Source organism: Mangifera indica, chromosome 3 (genome assembly GCF_011075055.1).
Source record: "Mangifera indica cultivar Alphonso chromosome 3, CATAS_Mindica_2.1, whole genome shotgun sequence".
NCBI classification, from domain to species: domain Eukaryota; kingdom Viridiplantae; phylum Streptophyta; class Magnoliopsida; order Sapindales; family Anacardiaceae; genus Mangifera; species Mangifera indica.
Genome location: NC_058139.1, coordinates 157,666 through 176,615, shown reverse-complemented (window position 1 = coordinate 176,615; position 18,950 = coordinate 157,666). Strand labels below are relative to the sequence as shown.

General features: G+C 37.1%; 4 protein-coding genes across 4 annotated transcripts; 3 read left to right on the top strand and 1 right to left on the bottom strand.

The window, feature by feature from the left end:
• The first annotated feature begins 3,528 nt into the window (after positions 1 to 3,528).
• Positions 3,529 to 6,813, top strand: LOC123212149 (subtilisin-like protease SBT3.3). The gene is given in 10 exon segments (XM_044631209.1): positions 3,529 to 3,674; positions 3,777 to 3,868; positions 3,968 to 4,065; positions 4,212 to 4,367; positions 4,455 to 5,128; positions 5,213 to 5,298; positions 5,378 to 5,623; positions 5,713 to 5,827; positions 5,984 to 6,176; positions 6,275 to 6,813. Coding segments are annotated over 10 exon segments (2,289 nt in total). The 5' UTR covers positions 3,529 to 3,584.
• Positions 6,814 to 10,008: 3,195 nt separating this feature from the next.
• On the top strand, positions 10,009 to 11,948 carry LOC123210416 (50S ribosomal protein L11, chloroplastic-like). The gene is made up of 4 exons (XM_044628758.1): positions 10,009 to 10,288; positions 10,361 to 10,533; positions 10,618 to 10,681; positions 11,612 to 11,948. The coding sequence occupies exons 1-4, from the start codon at positions 10,030 to 10,032 to the stop codon at positions 11,818 to 11,820; spliced, it is 705 nt and encodes a 234-aa protein (XP_044484693.1). The 5' UTR covers positions 10,009 to 10,029; the 3' UTR covers positions 11,821 to 11,948.
• A 2,286-nt stretch (positions 11,949 to 14,234) lies between these two features.
• On the top strand, positions 14,235 to 17,085 carry LOC123210221 (metal tolerance protein 1-like). Its single transcript, XM_044628467.1, has 2 exons — positions 14,235 to 14,536; positions 15,622 to 17,085. Exon 2 carries the CDS (start codon positions 15,622 to 15,624, stop codon positions 16,852 to 16,854), a length of 1,233 nt encoding a protein of 410 aa, XP_044484402.1. The 5' UTR covers positions 14,235 to 14,536; the 3' UTR covers positions 16,855 to 17,085.
• Positions 17,086 to 17,150: 65 nt separating this feature from the next.
• Positions 17,151 to 18,730, bottom strand: LOC123210223 (caffeic acid 3-O-methyltransferase-like). Its single transcript, XM_044628468.1, has 3 exons — positions 17,915 to 18,730; positions 17,640 to 17,704; positions 17,151 to 17,542 (listed from the first exon to the last, which is right to left on the bottom strand). The coding sequence occupies exons 1-3, from the start codon at positions 18,651 to 18,653 to the stop codon at positions 17,240 to 17,242; spliced, it is 1,107 nt and encodes a 368-aa protein (XP_044484403.1). The 5' UTR covers positions 18,654 to 18,730; the 3' UTR covers positions 17,151 to 17,239.
• Positions 18,731 to 18,950: the final 220 nt, after the last annotated feature.

Here is an 18,950-nt window from a genome sequence, read left to right as displayed (position 1 = left end):
AAGACGAAGAGCTTCGTCAGGGGATAAAACTCTTCGTTTTCATCTTTCTAGACCATATTTGCATTGACTGACATTTCAGAGGAGGGGAGAGAGACTGATGGAGTATGGTGATGCTTCGGTGATCTCTCTCCCCTCCTCTAGAACGTCAACCAATGCAGAACTAGTTTAAAAAGACGACGAGCTTTGTTAGGAGATTAGGGCTGGATTTGAGTCGAGCCGAGCTCGAGCTCGGCTTGGTTTACATATAGCTAAGCTCGAGTTCGAGCTCATGAAAGCCAAACTTAAACTTGATTCGAATTCGGTTCGACTCGTTTTTTGTTATTAAAATGACGTCATTTTAATACATATTGGTCAAAACGATGTCGTTTTGTATCAAAATTTTTAATTGAAAATTTTGACGAGTAGCTCGAGCTCGGCTAGGGCTGACTCGTTTCGGGCTCATTCGAGCTGAGCTTGAGCTCGAACGGGCTCGGTTCGAATCCAGCCCTACAGAAGATAAAACTCTTCGTCTTTGTCTTTCTAAACCAGATTTGCATTGACTGACATTTTAAAGGAGGGGAGAGAAACCGCCGGAGTATGGTAATGCGTTGGGAAAGCTTTGTCACTGACTATGACGTTAGATTAGACGCTGGGAATTGAAAACTAAACCCTAGGAAGGGAATGCCATTTTTAAAACATGACCTAGAAGGCAAACTTTTATTTTTTAGAGTTTTGAGGGGGAAAAAAGGTTAAATTTTAATTTATTTTTAACATTACAGATGAAATGATGATTTGACCCTGTAAACTAACAGACTTAACCCCTCAAAGATGGGTGTTTGAGAATTTTATAATTAAAAAGTAAAAACTTGAGATTAGAAGATATTTTAGATGGGAATAAACCCTCTAGCCTAATGTAAATGCCAAAAGCCACATGGACAACACTTTAACAACCCATAATGCCCCCATGTTTTTTTTTGGTTTTGAAAACAAAAGATTGCATTTTATAATGTGACACTTTGTTTGTATTTGTTTCTGTTTAAAAGTTGAGCTATATTATTTACCATGCTAGACAGCATTAAAAAACAAGAAGGAGAAGCTTTAGAAAAAGTTGAAGTGGACTTTGTGAGCATAATCAAGGGTAATTAGGGGTTAACACAGAGAGACTGACAGGAAAATGACATTTGACCGGCGCATGAGGTCGTGATGAGAATGAGAATCATAAAATGGTCCTCCTTTCTTCCTAAAGCTTATGTACCACTGTACTCTGACATATTGTCGCGAGAGCAGTGTATGTGTATGCATCAGAATGAGAATGAGAATCATAAAATGGTCCTTTTTTCTTCCTAAAGCTTATGTACCACTTTCTACTGGCTTCAATTAATAACAATGTCAGGAGTAGGTCATGTGGGTTTCCAGACAGGCCCCTGATTTTTGCTAACAATAATATCACCTTCATCAATGGCTCTCAAACTCAACTGCAATACTGCCTCAGCAATTCAATCACTCAACTTTAAACTTAAATAAGGACCTGAAGATGATTCCAACAATGTTTACAAAGAAAGATATCGACTCATTGTAGGTAAATTGATTTATTTGTCCCATACCACACCCAACATTGCATTTGCAATGAGTTTCATTAGTCAGTTTATGCACTCACCAAAGGAGAAAGAAAAGAGGTTGTCCATAGGTCGCTAAGATACTTAAAAGGAACACCTAAAAAGGGTCTATTCTTCAAGAAACATGATAGAAAATTCGTACAGATCTTTTCAAATGCAGAAGTTATAACTTATAGGTGTTCCACTTCGGGTGACTACTCATAGGGTTGGCGCAATCTAGTAACCTAGAGAAGTAAGAAACAATCAGTTGTGTCCCATGGTAGTGCAGAAGCAAAGTTTTGAGCAGTTGCTCATGGAGTATTAAAGGAATTTGAGAAATTTGGCTGGATAGGCTGATGGAGGAGCTAAGAATTCAATTGACAATCCAATAAGACTGCATTGTGACAATAAAATTGTGGTAAACATTGCTCATAACCCAGTACATAATCATGATAAGACCAAGCACGTGAAAATTGGCAGATACTTTATTAAGGAAAATATTGACAATGAGAGTATATGCATGACATCTTCCGACTAAACAACAACTGGTTGATATCCTTGGAAAGAGTCTTCCGAAACCAAGCTTCAAAAAATTAACTCACAAGCTAGGAATGATCAATATATATGCACCTGTTTGAGACGATTGTTTAAGATAACATTACAGATACTAAAGATCATATTGGAAATCGTACAAATCATATCCATCCATAAAAGGGAAATTTAAGTTATATTGGGAAGATGCAGATATTATGGAAGCTTTGATAACAAAAAATTCATCCAGCTTAGCAATTTAGTTATTTTACTTCCTTTTATTCTTTGTATTCCAAATTTGTATAATTACCAATTCTGTGTAATATTTGCCATATACTTTTTCATAGATAAGTATACAGATTTCACCTATCAAGTTGAATACGGTAACTATCCAGCCGAAGATAGGCCAATTTCCAAATTCAGCCTCTCAGTTGCTGTAGGATCGCTTTTTGAATTGAAGGTGGAATGTAATTTAACTAGTATAGACAAGGCATTACATAGAAAATCTGAGGAGTTTAACTAGATTATCCGGCTGGCTGCTTAATATATATAATTTTCAAGCTATTGTGCTCCAATAAGTATGTCATTTCATCCCTGGCTCCACTAGTGTTGGTTATCTTATGCTGGAAGAATACATTTAAAAAATTATCCATGAGAGCTAGTTGTGTGTTGCTTACAGTCCGTGTTCTGTTTTGATATTTACTTCTCTTAGCCAATAAACATAACATTCCTTCCCCACCTAAGCATGATCTGGGTGGTTGTCTCCTTAATTATAAGTTTTCAAATGTCAACCAATCAGATGCTGTCATACCAACCAGTGTTTCTTTGATGACTATCATATTTAGAATAGAAAATAACCCCTTGTATGGTTTAACCGCTCAACTAATACAGCTTATGCAAAGTCGTGGCTTTACATATATTTTCCTTTGACAGAAGCACATATGGGGTTGCATAAGATTTGGTTTTAGTGCTTTCCAGGAAAAATTGTTCTAATTTCTCATAAGAAATAAGATAACTAACGTTTAAGTGACCAGTTACTACAAAGCTAATTACTTTTTGATGGTCTGACGGTGTACCCTAAGAGATGTCAACGTGCTTGCCTGTACAACTCCTGTTCTACCCCTTGAAGTTTCATTGTTTAGTTTTATTAACTTATATCAGAACTAGCGTTTGTATTGATTGGTCATTGTCAAATTTTTTATTTTAAAGAGAGAATGAAGGTTGACTTTTGAGTTTCATCCTACATCCACAAGTTTTAAGTTTCCAACCTTGTAATCATTAATATTCTTGCATAAAATTAACCAGATTGTCTGGTATTTTGCACTATGTACTTGTCTTGCAGAAAGCGTAAATGGTTTATACATTTGGTATTGCGTTTACTCCAAGTGATTTCTTGAAGTTGTTTTATTCATTATTGAGATTACTCATCACCTCGGAAAATCTTAATTGCATTCTCTCTTGAAGAGATACAGAAACATTATGGGCAAGGGTAAGGTCGCTTCGACACCAGTGATTGCTATGCTGTTTCTTGTCTTCGTTCTCAATTGCCTAAGCCTCGTGATAGCAAAGGTTGATGACAAAAGCAATGTTTGTTTTAAAGAAAATGAAGTTGACCACATTTATTGTTATATTGTTTTCCTTTAACAATATTCTTTCCCTTGATCTTGACAGGTTCATATTGTTTATCTGGGAGAGAGGCAACAGGATGATCCCAATCTCATAACAGATGCTCATCATGACATGCTTGCTACGGTAGTGGGCAGGTATGACATTAAATTGATTTTTTTCCCTATCTGGGAATTGCTTATTGAAAATCCAGATTTTAATGAAACAGTTAGTCTGATGAAAATTTCATGTTTCAGCAAGGAAGTGGCCTCAGAATTGATGGTGTATAGCTACAAGCATGGCTTTTCAGGATTTGCAGCCAAGCTTACAGAAGCTCAGGCACAGCAACTTGCTGGTACTTGTTAAACAAACAAAACAACATCTTAACCTTCTATTTTTACCTTAAAAGTGAATAATGTCTAAATCATGTATAAAAATATATATCATGAGAGTATACTGTTCTTATATATGTTTTGTGATTTATGCTATTGATTTGATTAGGGTTGCCTGGAGTAATTAGAGTGATACGAAATAGCCTCCACAGACTGCAAACAACAAGGAGTTGGGATTACCTTGGCCTCTCTTCTCATTCTTCTTCCAATGTTCTTCATAATAGTAACATGGGCAATGGAGTTATCATAGGTGTCCTTGACACAGGTTTGTTAGAAATGTTACCCCCATCCATTCCTCCTCTTTTCTTCTCTCTGATGCAAAAAACTCAAAATTAGTCACTTGATGGAACAGGAATATGGCCAGAATCTAAAGCCTTCAGTGATGAAGCACTTGAACCTATCCCATCTCGCTGGAAGGGTGGTTGCCAATCTGGAGATCAATTCAATGCCTCGATTCATTGTAACAGAAAAATCATTAGAGCCAGTTGGTTCGCTGATGGATTTCTTGCAGAGTATGGGCAGACATTAAACACATCAGGAGGCCAGGAGTTTTTCTCCCCAAGAGATGCAAATGGACATGGCACCCATGTATCCAGCACTGCAGCTGGTTCTTTTGTGCATAATGTTAGCTATAAAAGCCTTGGTCTTGGAAACGTAAGAGGTGGTGCACCCCGTGCACGTTTGGCCATTTACAAGGTCTGTTGGAATGTGCTTGGTGGGCAATGTGCATCTGCGGATATTCTGAAAGCCCTTGATGAAGCCATACATGATGGGGTTGATGTGTTATCCCTGTCACTTGGGTCTGGAATTCCTCTTTTCTCAGATGTTGATGAACGTGATGGAATTGCTACTGGTTCCTTCCATGCTGTGGCAAGGGGCATCACAGTTGTTTGCGCAGCTGCAAATGATGGACCTTCAGCTCAGACAGTACAGAACACAGCACCGTGGATTTTAACTGTAGCAGCGAGCACCATGGATCGAACATTCCCTTCTCCAATAACACTTGGAAATAATAGAACTTTAGTGGTAAATCATATTTCCGTATCCTTCTCCATTTAATTCAGGGGCAAGGGTACAGTAACTGATTTCAGTGGTATTGGTTTTTTTCAGGGTCAAGCAGTGTTTAGTGGAAAAGACATTGGTTTAACAGGTTTGGTATATCCAGAGGCCGCAGGGCTTGATCCCAATTCTGCTGGGTAACTGCATCAATTGAGTTTACATGTTAGCATCTAATTAGATGAATCATAATTCACTTATTCAACTACTAACTTGCAGTGTTTGCCAAGATCTCTCACTTAATGCCACTAAGGTAGCTGGAAAAGTTGTGATCTGCTTCGCCTCAGTGACTAGAAGAGTCGCCATAAAAATTGCTGCGTCAATTGTTCAAGAAGCTGGTAGTATCGGCCTGATCGTTGCCAAAAATCCCACTGATACATTCTCTCCGTGCGCTGAAAACTTCCCATGCGTTGAAGTTGACTATGAAGTTGGCACCCAAATACTCTTTTACATCCGATCAACCGAGTAATTACATTTTCACTTGATGATTGCAGTTACTAGATTCTTTAGTAATCATTAATCTATGATTTTTGTTTTTGGATGGGCGTATTCAGGTCACCCTTGGTAAAATTGGGCCCTTCTAAAACATTTGTAGGAAAGCCTTTGTTAGCCAAGGTAGCCTATTTCTCATCAAGAGGGCCTAACTCCGAAGCGCCAGCAATTCTCAAGGTACATTCTTCAAATGCAATTCTAGGCAGGCTCTGCCTCTGGAGTGCATAGTTCAGATCGAACCGAGGAAGCATTCTTTGGGATTCTACCTGCATGAAAGCTAGAACTTGATTACTTAGAGAAAGTTACCTAATTTTGTGTAAATTTTTGATACAGCCAGATGTTGCTGCTCCTGGAGTGAATATATTAGCTGCTGCTTCTCCTCTTAATCCATTGTCGGATAATGGATATGCCATGCTTTCAGGAACTTCAATGGCAACTCCTCATGTCTCCGGCATTGTGGCACTTGTCAAAGCTTTGCACCCTGATTGGTCTCCAGCAGCAATCAAATCTGCACTTATCACCACTGGTAACTTCACTTCCATTAAATGAATTTAGCAAATCCATATAGAAGGAATCAACTAACAGTTTCAAAATTGAATGTACCTCGGAGGAATGGTCCATCAGGTTTTCCAATATTTGCAGAGGGATGGCCACAAAAGCTTGCTAATCCATTCGATTTTGGAGGAGGCATCGTGGACCCAAATAAGGCAGCAGACCCTGGTCTCATATATGATATGAACACAGCCGACTACTTACATTATCTCTGTGCTATGGAATACAGCAACACTGATATCTCTCTGCTTACAGGGCAACCCACCATGTGCCCGGATCCAAAACCTTCCATGTTAGATATAAATCTGCCTTCCATAACAATACCAGGTCTCAGAAGTTCTATCAACCTCACGAGAACAGTAACAAATGTAGGAAACTCTACATCAGTTCATAGAGCTGTAATTGAACATCCGTTTGGCACAAAGATATCAGCACAACCTAATGTATTGGCGTTCAATGCTACAAACCAGAAGATATCTTTCAGGGTAACCATCTCGACAACGCACCAGTTCATCACAGGTTATTAATTTGGAAGCCTAACTTGGACCGATGGTGTTCATCACGTTAGAAGTCCTTTGTCCGTGAGAACAGATGTATTACGATCTTATTAAATGACTGATCATCACTAATTACTAGTTCATAATTCTCTATGTGGCTGTGATGAATATAATAAAACAATTTCAACCCTCTAGGCTCTAATATCTGAAGGCGGCTTTTGACAAAAGATTTAAACTGGATTATCAATTTGAGATTTTTCCACTAGGCAAGTTCACCCCTGTCCTTTTATGAAGTCTATCACTTCCTTCTCTATTGAAACACTGTCACCAGTAAGATCGTTTTTATGGCTACGACTTCTAACTCTTGCAGAACGTGGAGGACTCTATTGAAACACTGTTACCAGTAGCATCGTTTTTATGAATACAACTTCTAACTCTTGCAGAGCGTTGAGGAGCTATGGTGAAAAAGAGTGGAGTAACTGGGGAATTGCAGAATGCTAAAAACCAATTATGAAAATAAGTTTCTGGATGTCTTTATTCCAATAATCAGAGTCTAAATATATAGGCTAACAGCCATGAAAAAGTCACCTATCTAATTTCTATAATTATTTGACCAACTTCTTCTGCAAACGACGAGCTTCTTCCGCACTTCTGTTGTGACTTGAACTGTTAAAAACACTTTCCACCAAAAATCATCATCGCAAATCAAAACAGTCAATGTCTTTGCCTGGAATAAATTATTTCTAGATAGCAAATTATCGATACCCCGATGACCTTGCATGGGTAATTTATGTAATTATTTGGGCGGCAGCATTGTGAGTGAAGATTGTTTCAGGCTAAAGACAAACATGATAATCTGGAAATAGTTCAAAAATATCTATTCTTTAATAGTTTTCACTTATTTGACCAGAAACCCAATGCATTATCAAAATCTAAGTTAGAATTTCTATTTTAAAAAAAAAAATTGACAATTGACATTTTCTCATTTGTACACCTTCAAAATGCTTATAATCAGTTTTGGTTACAAATTAAATAAAGATATTGGAGTCATATCCCCTCCATAGCATGATGATCGCGAAACAGTCAATGATTTGAAGAATCAACGAACTTGTGCCACAGATTGTACTTGCATACAGAGTCGATCTGCACAAAGGACAGGTAACATGACCCTCCTGCGTCCATCTATCCAGACACTCTTTATGAAACACGTGAGAACAGTTGCATAGTTCTCTGATCTTATGCCTTTTCTCAATGCAATCTAAGCACACTGCACATACCGTGTTATTATCTTCAAATCTTTGAGTAACTTTCCATATTCTATAACTAATAGTCTCTTCTTAATAATTGACATGAGTATATAGACTGGGACTGGAACTGGTGATGGAGATTGACCATCCACTAGAAGAACATAATTTGTTGGAGGTTGTTGAGAAATAGCTTGTTTAGGCGGCTTGAGCAGACCCAGAAGAATAAGTGCCTGTGTAAACGTGAACTTGAAATAAACTAATCCGGTGTAACAGGTATATGATACTCATCGTCCACTTGGGCATCTTTATGACAACATAGACAATACCCATTCTGAGTTTTGTGTGGTGAAGGGAGGAAGAAGAAATCGGAGGCTTATCTGGAACTATTTGAGACCAAAAGCTTTCTTTTAAAGGAGAATTGGGTTGGTCTTACTCTTATCCTGGACTTTCTCAAAGTTATTGCATTAATATAATGTCAGAAATTTTAAGTATAATCTCCCAACGCCCATACCATCATTTCTCTGACCGTTCAGCTTTTTTACTGATTCTGTCTATGTATTAAGGCGTGATAAGAACAACATAATAATATAATATTAGATTACATATAACATGACTGAGTTCATGAATTTGTTTTTCATGAAAAGCAAATTCCATGAGTGACTATATGTGATTTATATTGGGTGCTTGGTATGATATAGGTTGCTCTGGTATATTTTAGAGTTGTTTCCTCGCTCTGTTGAATTCTTTGCTGTCCATCTGAACATCCTGTTAGTGTTCACTGGCCAGTTGAATGCAGCGTCCGAAGCTAGATTTATGCCAATCATAAACAGAGAAAGAGAAAAGAGAGGAGATGGCAACCATAAATAACCAAAAGAAGTATTCACACTAGAGTAGTTAAAGAGAAATAATAATTAATAAGAAGAAATCATCTCTCCCTTGGCCGGAAATAGCAAGGATCTACAGAGAGGACAGGTAACTTGGCCTTCATCAACCCAATAATCCAAGCACTTTCTATGGAAAAGGTGTGAACAGTTGCGCAACTCTCTGATCTCCTCACTTCTCTCAATACAATCTAAGAAAACACAACATACGGAATTGGTATCTTCATCATCTTCATGAGTTCCAAATCTTTCAATAAAGCTGCTATATCGTACAACTGGAAGCCTCTTCTTGATCAAGGATGTTAGTATGTGAAGTGGGACTGTGACAATTGAAGGATTTGGACCATCAACAACAAGGACAAAGCCCGTGGCACTGGGATCTTCTTGAGGATGAACTTCTTCAAATGCCGGTGGTGGTGGCGGTGGTGGTGGTTTGAACAGACCCAGATGAGAGAGTAACATCATAAACAGTAACTTGAACTGGCGTTGCTTGCTTATTCACCAGGAATGTGATACTTATGCATCTTGATATCTCCATCACAACATAAACAAAACCCATGTGGTTTTCTGCCTGCAAGGCAAAATTTGAGTTTAACTCGGTTATATCTCCAGGAATCTTCTTGGTCCGGCCACCATTGTTGCCACTGCAAATGTCTTATGGCTTTGTCACCACCTACCTGTCCTCCAAACCCACGTATAAATTTCCACGGCCTTAATTATTAAAAAATGCTTCCACATTTTGAATGCCATAATAGAACATTCATAATCTGGTTAATGATTTCGTATTCATATATTATAGTCAAATTAACTGTCTGCCTTAGAATGAATGTATTGTTTGAAGTTCTAGAAGACAGTGAGCAGGGGAGTTGTTATTTTGATGGCCAAAAAGATTACGCAAATTGTAAAAACCCACCAATCAATCAAATTCAATATGACAAATTGTGCACTATCAGGAAAAACACCATAATCTGTATTTTAGTACAGATGATAACACCACCTTCATTCCATTTGTTACGTGATTAAACAGGTTAGTTTTTTTCAGTTGTTGATGAAGATTCGTACGACGATTGCAGACTTGCAGTTTTATTAATATTGGGCTTGAAATGTCAAATCAAATCCAGGCCCAAAAATTTAGTATGGCCTTTAAGAAATGGCCTTTCAAATAGTACGGAAGATAGATTATTATATCGGTTTTATCCAAAATGTCTCTCCTCCTTTCTCAATCTTTCCCATCTTTAATGGCTTCCTCTATTTCGACCTCCTCTCTGGTTCCTTTGAAGAATGTTGACAATGCTAGACTTTCCTCTTCTATGTTTCCTTCATCCATCAACTTATCCTCGAACTCAAATGTTTATCTTCAATTCTTCAACAAGAAACCGTCTTCGCTTCTCTCTTCAACTCCTAGATTTGTCACTGTCATTGCCATGGCTCCTCCTAAGCCTGGAGGAAAAGCCAAGAAAGGTATTCCATTTATACCCATTTCTTTAATTTTGATTATATGAACTGACTTGAGTTGGCTATTTGAATTTGCAGTGGTTGGATTGGTAAAGCTGGCTCTGGAGGCAGGGAAGGCCACGCCTGCACCGCCGGTGGGGCCAGCTCTTGGTGCAAAGGGTGTAAATATAATGGCTTTTTGTAAGGATTATAATGCTAGAACTGCTGATAAAGCTGGTTATGTTATTCCCGTTGAAATTACTGTTTACGATGTATGATACTCTCTTATCTCATTTTCAATTCAATTGCAATGCAAGGTTTATCATTTTTTGGCTTTACTTATGTCTTTTTTTCAGGATAAGAGCTTCACTTTTATTCTCAAGACCCCTCCTGCTTCTGTTTTGCTCCTCAAGGCTGCCGGTATGCATTCATTCTCACCAAGTGTTTGATCATTTTTGTTTCTATTTATATGTTCTGTTTCTTCACTTCTCTTTGTAATGTGGCGGTTGTATAATTTTCAGAATTGGCAAGTTAATGGTCTTTGAACAATTAGGGGTTTGCCACCTTGTTTTTTTGAAACTTGAAGTCATACTTGTTTTAATTTGAGTAAAAGACTCAAAATGTTCTCAAGTGACCGTTGCAGTGCTCAAATATACTTATGGTGGACTGAAATGAGTAATTATATGATAGCAGCAGCTGAGCCATTATTTGTAACATTGAATTCTGTTGAAAAATTGAATTATCCTAAGATTTTGAATATAATTTCTCGTATGGCATAATCACTGTGTTCTTAGTGGAGCAGGTGCCAAAAAACATGTATCTTTGTGTTGATCGTCTATTGCTTGTTCTTTGTTTGTCTTACTTTTGTAACTCGCTTAATTCCATGCTCTTGAATCATTCAACCATAAGAGAAATATGATGATGACTTATTAAAGCTGAAGAATTGGTGGTTTCTCATTGAAGTTAGTGGAATTTTATTCTCTAAGGATAATGATTTGAAAGAGTGAAAATAGCTTCCTTGTGTCCATTGTCTTCCAAATATGAACTAAATTGACTGCAAAACTAGTGTAAGATGTTTTGAATGTATATATGAGCATGCCACATGCTAGAAACATTTGTGGTAATACGATTTAAAAAGCTTGTTTCGTGTCATTGTGCTAGTCATTGAGAAAGAGGATATCTTGCCCTTGCTCAATGAGTTAGAGTTTGACCAACAATGGATTTGTTATAGTAGAATAGTGTTATATATTGATTGTAAATGGTTAAATTGATTGCTCTTCATACCATTCTGCCATATAATTTTCTCAAGTATAAGATTGTCATTTGCTTATATTCTGAACAAATGTGTAGGAGTGGAGAAAGGCTCAAAAGACCCAAAGTCACAGAAAGTGGGAAAGATTACCATTGAACAATTGCGGGCCATTGCCACTGAAAAACTTCCAGATTTGAATTGCACGACTGTTGAGTCAGCCATGAGAATTATAGCAGGAACTGCTGCTAATATGGGAATTGATGTTGATCCCCCTGTTCTTGAACCCAAAAAGAAAGTGAACCTGTAGTTTCATTAGTTATGTTGTGGCTGTATGGTACAATGTATCCTACACATGCAAGTCTTTGTACTTTTGAGTTGTGGTTTGTTTTTTAATGATGAATGGAGGGTGGAGCTACAATAGGAATTAATGGCAAAGTTGACGACCCTAGTAATGATGTACCAGAAAGACACCATTTCAGAAGCTTGGGGCGATTTGTGATAGGAATTGTTCCAGGTCATGATAGGTATTTAATATTACAGCACAGGATGGTGAGGTCTGTTAGGCGGACAGAAAAAAAGAGATTCATAACATAATTATTATCTAAAGTGAGCGGCAATAAATGTCAGTAAGAAAAGAATAATTTATACAATATGTGAATGTGGATACTGAAGAAATGAGCCCTATAATTCATTTTTCTGTGGAGTCAACTTCAGGTGTGGGTTTCATGATACTGGACAAAACCCTTTTGTTCTTGTGTCATTATAATTCATATCTAGAGAAATTTTCAATGCAGTTTTTATGCTTTCATTGTTTTATTTTAATTTGAACAAGTAACATATGCAGTTTTTCTGTAACCATAGTAAACTGCAATGCAATTAGGGATTGAATTCCGAATCTCCAATATCATTCTATTAATGTGCTTACCTTGAAAGCCAATATCAACTTTCCTGATTCATTCCCACAAATCCTCCATTATTAGAAGCTAACAGTGTGGTTGTTCTGTCTATGACTATTGCCCTCACTTACCTTACATAAAAATATCAAAAGACCTCTTTCCCACCCAAGGTATAGTGAAACCTCAAGGGACCCTCTCTAATTTTTCAAAATTTAAACATTCATTTATAAGTAAAATTCAGTTAAAAAACTCAGCAAAATTGTTATTTAATAAAAAATTTAAAAAACATAAGATTTATTTATTTTTCCCCTAAGTTTTTAAAACTTCAACTTCACCCCTACCAAAAGTTTTCAAACTTTAAAAACTAGCATTTTCCCCCCTCCCAAAACATAGAGTTTTCTTCCTCCCAATTCCTGCCACCATCTTTGACAAATGACGATCTATCTTTCTTCCTCCTGGTGATGGTGAAGCCTCTTCCTCCAACAACTTCAAATGATGTCTGAATTGAAAAATCTAGATGTCTTTCATTTGAATTTTTGGATCTAAACAAAGTTGTCGTCTAGACGAGTCATCGTCCTAGATGATAATAACTCCTTAGTCTTGTCGTCGTTCTTTAGGAGGAAGACTTGTCTGGATGACACCTTTTGAGATCGTCGGAGAAAGAGGCTTCACTGGGAGAAAGAAAGACAGATTGTCTTTTGTCGAATATGGTGGTCGGAGTTGAGAGAAAAAAAAACCCCAAATTTTTTTTAGGGGGGGAATACTAGTTTTTAAAGTTTGAAAACTTTTAGTAGAGATGAAATTGTTAATTTTTAAAACTTAGAGGGGAAAATATAATCAATTTTATGTTTTTAAAATTTTTTTGTTAAATGATGATTTTACTTTTAATTTTAACTAAGTTTTTAAATGAATTTTGTTGATCAGTGAATGTTTGAGTTTTTAAAAGGTGGATGAGGTCATTTTGAGATTTCACTATATCTTGGGTGGGAACAAGACTTTTGGCCAACATAAAAAATATGAAGGGTAACCATTTTGTATACCGAAAATGCGCATATATAGTCTGGTAAAGAGGATAAATAAAAGGCCAAAGGATTATTTCCCACCCAAAGTATGCGATTTTCTCAAGTTTCCCCTCATTAACTTTGAAAATCCCATTTACCCACCCATGAGTTGTTAAAATTAACGGAACCCTAACCCCTGAAAACTTTATTTCATTTCCCCCCTAAAATTTTAAAAACTAACAATTTTTTTTCAACGCAAGTTTTAAAAAACAGCATTTTCCCCCTTAAGGTTTTCAATTTTTTAGAGTTACTTTTTTGGCGTTGTTTTTTCCTCTTCGACGACCTCCAGGAGAAGCCTCTTCCTCTCCGGTGTGGCCTCCTTCCGACGATTATCCTGGGCATAGTCATTGACGAAGACGAGTCATCTTCGTCGATGACCGTGCTCAAGACAACAAAACGGAAGGAGGTCGCATTGGAGAGGAAGAAACATCGCCTAGACGTTGTCAGAGAGAAAGAAATGACGTCAAAAAACTAACTCTGAAAAATTGAAAACTCTAGGGGGGAAACTGCTGTTTTTTAAAACTTGGGTTAGGGAAAATTGTTAGTTTTGAAACTGTTAATTTTAACCGGCTATGGGTGGGTAAATGAGATTTTCAAAGTTAATAAGGAGAAATTTGAGAAAACAGCATACCTTGGGTGGGACATAGTCCTTTGGCCTAAATTAAAGGAACAACATAAGGGTTAAAGTGTAAAAGTGTTAAAGCATTAATTAAGTGGAAACAAATTTCATCAATGGAAATGGAAGGATTAAAAAAAAAAAAAAACCCAGAGAGAGAATGAGACAGATAAAATGTTAGGTTAAGGGAAACAAATGACAGAAACTTTCTTTCTTTCTTTTTTTTTTGGGTAGGTACAAACGACGGAAACTTATGGAAGATTATAAGTTGATGGTCTTGGCCTTTTTGTTTATGTGTGTACTTTCAAATATTATATAAAGTCCCAACACCAGCATCAACATCAATACCTTATATTCCTTCGATTATCCATTCCATTAGTGTATTTCTAAAATTTTTGTGGCAACTCAAGTAACTGGCGACACCGACGTTTATTCTTCATTCATTCACTGGTACCTTTCTCTCTGTCTGTCTTTTTGTTTTTGTTATTGTAATCTTGGCATGATGGGGGGCTCGTTATTTTTTGTTCAGGCTTTTCTTATAATACTCTGGAATCGCTGCCTGATATTTGTTGAATATTCATGTTAATATTCTCTTTCAGCTGATGTGAGATAGGCATCTATGTTGAGTATGGATTTTTTATAAGATGTTGATGTATTTATGCATTTGTTCTTAAATTGAGAAAATCAAACTGATTTTGATTCTGTGTCTTCATCCATTCATGAACGAAAAATCTGATTTTTTTTTTTTTTTTGTTGTTTGTTTGTTTTGATGATTGTCAAGCAATTTGATTTATAAAGAGAATTCCGGAAGAAAATTTCGAACCGTAAGAAACTTATTATTGAAATCTTTTGGGACTGGATATTTTTACCATGTCTAACACTAAAGAATGTGGAGAACTGGGCTGTATATAATCGCATATGTGAAACTTTTTTGAGAACGCTAGAACTCTTAAAGTTCTGGTCAGAGATTCTTTTAATTTATATTGGTGGTATGGAAGTCAGTATGTTATGGCCGTTCAGTGAAAGAACTTGTATGTTTTCTGGGCAGTCTTAGGCTTTTTGTGCAGAAACATTGGTTTAAGAACACGGGATGGTAGAGGTATTATGTGGAGCCTTATGGATTCTTAAAATCATGAGATGTCTCGATGTAATTTTGTGCCTCTGTATGTTTGAATGCGCATTTATTTGGTTATTACTTGTTTTGATTGTTTGTTCATTTGCATTATCACTCTAGCCAAGTGCTTGAAGTGGTATGTGAAGTCATCAAAAACATGATGTTATTCTTAAAGTTACACAACCTTTTTTCCATTTTCATTTGTCCTTAAAACTTCTAACTTGCTCTCTTCAATCACTGTTTATGTTGGCTTCAGGTGATTCATATTATTATTTCACTTCTCTGTTTGATGTTAACTTGCTTTATTTTAAGGAATTTCACAAATTTATTATTTGCAATTGATTATTTATTAGGATTTTTGCTTTTGCAAAATTATTCTGGATCATCTGTTGTAGCTGTTTTTGATGATGTAATTTTTCAGATGGAAGTGCAAAATTCAGAACATCCACATATAATTGAGGTATCTAGAGATGCGTCAGCCGTAGAAGGACACCTTGCTGGGAGTAAGTTTTGTGGAACAGCACCATGTTGGTTTTCTGATGCAAAGACTTCTTCCAAAGAAGCAAAGGAGCGTTCTGCATCCACATGGAAACTTTTGATAGCAGTTGTGCTCTGCATCATCTTTATGAGTGTAGAAGTTGTTGGAGGTATTAAAGCCAACAGTCTTGCTATATTAACTGATGCAGCTCATCTCTTGTCAGATGTTGCAGCATTTGCCATTTCACTGTTCTCGCTATGGGCATCAGGATGGGAGGCAAATCCACGTCAGTCTTATGGTTTCTTCAGAATTGAGATACTCGGTGCTCTGGTTTCAATCCAATTGATATGGCTTCTTACTGGAATCATTGTATACGAAGCCATTGCTAGACTTATTTATGAGACCGGTGAAGTTAAAGGATTTCTTATGTTTGTTGTTTCCGCATTTGGTTTAGTTGTTAATATAGCCATGGCAATCTTGCTGGGTCATGATCATGGACACGGTCACGGGCAAGGACACAGTCATGGCCATGGTCACAGACATGGACATGGTGGAGATGATCATAGGCATGAAGATCATGATCCTACACATAAAGGGCATAAGGAGACACTTGGCATTGGACTAGGTATAGGTACACATGATCATAATGTGGAAGCAGATCACACCAAGCCTTTGCTTAGCACTAGTAATTCTGAAGGTAAGAAGAAACTGAAGGGTGGACCAAAACAGAAGAAGCAACGAAACATCAATGTACAAGGGGCTTACCTTCATGTACTTGGGGATTCCATTCAGAGTGTTGGTGTAATGATTGGTGGGGCAATCATATGGTACAAGCCTGAGTGGAAGATTATTGATTTGATATGCACCCTCATATTCTCAGCTATTGTGTTGAGCACAACAATTAGAATGTTACGAAACATTTTGGATGTTCTGATGGAGAGCACGCCTAGAGAGATTGATGCCACTAGACTTGAGAAGGGGCTGTGTGAGATGGATGAGGTTGTTGCCATCCATGAATTGCACATTTGGGCAATAACAGTTGGGAAAGTGTTACTGGCGTGCCATGTCAAAATAAAGCCTGATGCTGATGCTGACTTGGTTCTAGACAAGGTTATTGAGTATATTAGGCGAGAATACAACATCAGCCATGTGACTATTCAGATAGAGCGTCAGTAGGCAGTATTTCCTGGGAGAGATGACTGGGTATATGGAGGTATTTTGCTTGGTGCGCTGGGTGTCAGTTTGAACTTTTACAATTCTTTTACTCAGTTTAATGATCAATTCAACTATGTATTTGGCTGGTTTATTTTCCTATAGTATACATAAAGGTTGGGTTGACTGTTGAGGGATAATTTTCTTATGCGTTGCATCAATTATTGCTTTCTTCAGTCTACCTTTTTTCTGTTATCTCTATGTTCATTAACAGCTTTAATTTCTGGTCTTTTGCTAGTTAGATTCATTTAACAGATGAATGGGCTCAAATTCAATGCGCTGTGTATTATTATGCTTCTGATACACGTACATAAAGACTACCCATAACGACAGTAGAGGAAATTAAACTTCATATAGATTTATACAACTCTACAACTGAGAAATTAAATGCAGAACATGGAACTTGAATATGAGAAAACCCTGCATCTTCCCCCAAACTTTGAAATTCTCTTCTTGTCCTCTCCTTTCCTCTCAAATTCATGTTCATCATGAACATATCTAACTGAAATAAGCTTTTTGCAGCAAGTGTAGCTTCAGGGACTTCTGGTATTACTAAATCAACTACTATGACTTTCCCATTGGCTGGTAATGCTTCATAGCAATTTTTTAGTATCTTCACGCAGTGCTCATCATCCCAACCGTGTAGCATCCACTGTTCATACAAAATCTTCATTGATTAGCTCAAAAGTGAATTGAATAAGACACATTTAACAGAAATAATTTTAATTGTGCTAAAATAATCTGCAAACCTTCATGAATATGGCTTCTCCTTTCGGAATGTCTACGAACATATCCCCTGCAACATGCTCGATACCTGCAACAAATCAAATATGTCAAACTTTTAACCTCATCATAGTCAAACATGTAAAGAAGTCAAATAAAGAAAAACAAAACAAAATGGGATTTCCCATGAGTATTTAGCCGTGCAAATATATCAAAGTTTTCGGCTTATAATGGTCTAAGAAGATAAAGTGCAGTTGATAAGTCTACCATGAGATCAGAAACAAAATCTAAAAGTTCATACCAGGATAGAAAGTTGTCTTTTCTATAATTGAAGGTAGATCGTAGTTGACACCCTTAAGTGAAGGATATTTGGATATGATCATCTCGAGGATAGAACCATCACCACCACCCACATCAACCAGAGTTTTTAAACCATCAAAACCTTTATATATTTCCAGAATTTTCTGCATAAATATAGGATTGAAATCTTTCATGGAGCCTTTGAATATTTCACCAAGTTTGGCATCCTTCCCAATACACTCAACAGCACTCATCCCATACGCCAAGTTAAATGGAAGTTCCCCTTCAACTACTGCTTCTTTTAGATGATACCACATATTTAACATCACTTTGTCCTGAACCAATTCTAGCAAGGGAGCCAAACACCCTCCATCTTGATTCCGGATGAAGTATTTGGCTACTGGTGCCAAACCATACACACAATCAACTTGACCACCATCATGATCGCTAGTAAGAGAGCATGTTAAAATAGAGTGACTAGCAAGAAGGTGGAGAATTCGATCGAGAATTGAAAGGGCTTGTGGTTTGTTCTGAGTAACAAGTTGGGCTGCAATATGTGAAGAGGAGAGTTGACCTCCAGGACCAGCTTTGTCTATGAGATCAAGCACACCAAGTTCAATTGTTGCTTTTAACACCATAGGCAAGACAGACCCGCTCACTAGTTGCATGGCATACTGTTCAAGAATATGATCGTCCTCTTCATTTGTGGACGTTCTCATCTGGTTCTCCTGGGTGTTCATCTTGTGAATTTGGTATCAGAAAACACAGTTTGACTAGTGCAAATAATATTGGTTAATTATTCTAGATGGGCATTTGTTGTTGTATACTGTATGAGCTACTAGTCCTTGGTCAGACTATTGTAGGTGGGCATATCTAATTAGAAAACGGCTTCATGCCGTGTCCAAATTCAAGATTTCTCTTTTGCTAGGCTGCTTGACTTTCACACGCTTTGGTCTTTTGAAAAGCAACATCTGAAGATAGAGGATAATTAGTTTTACCTGAATACCATAACTAGTATTACTAGCACTACATAAATA

Coding starts and splice junctions, on each gene's coding strand:
- LOC123210221 (XM_044628467.1), top strand. CDS start 15,622: ATGGAAGTGCAAAATTCAGAACATCCACATATAATTGAGGTATCTAGA.
- LOC123210416 (XM_044628758.1), top strand. CDS start 10,030: ATGTCTCTCCTCCTTTCTCAATCTTTCCCATCTTTAATGGCTTCCTCT. Junction 10,289..10,360: donor TGGAGGAAAAGCCAAGAAAG/GTATTCCATTTA, acceptor TTGAATTTGCAG/TGGTTGGATTGGTAAAGCTG. Junction 10,534..10,617: donor TTGAAATTACTGTTTACGAT/GTATGATACTCT, acceptor TCTTTTTTTCAG/GATAAGAGCTTCACTTTTAT.
- LOC123210223 (XM_044628468.1), bottom strand. CDS start 18,653: ATGAACACCCAGGAGAACCAGATGAGAACGTCCACAAATGAAGAGGAC. Junction 17,705..17,914: donor AAAGACAACTTTCTATCCTG/GTATGAACTTTT, acceptor GATTTGTTGCAG/GTATCGAGCATGTTGCAGGG. Junction 17,543..17,639: donor GAGAAGCCATATTCATGAAG/GTTTGCAGATTA, acceptor TTGTATGAACAG/TGGATGCTACACGGTTGGGA.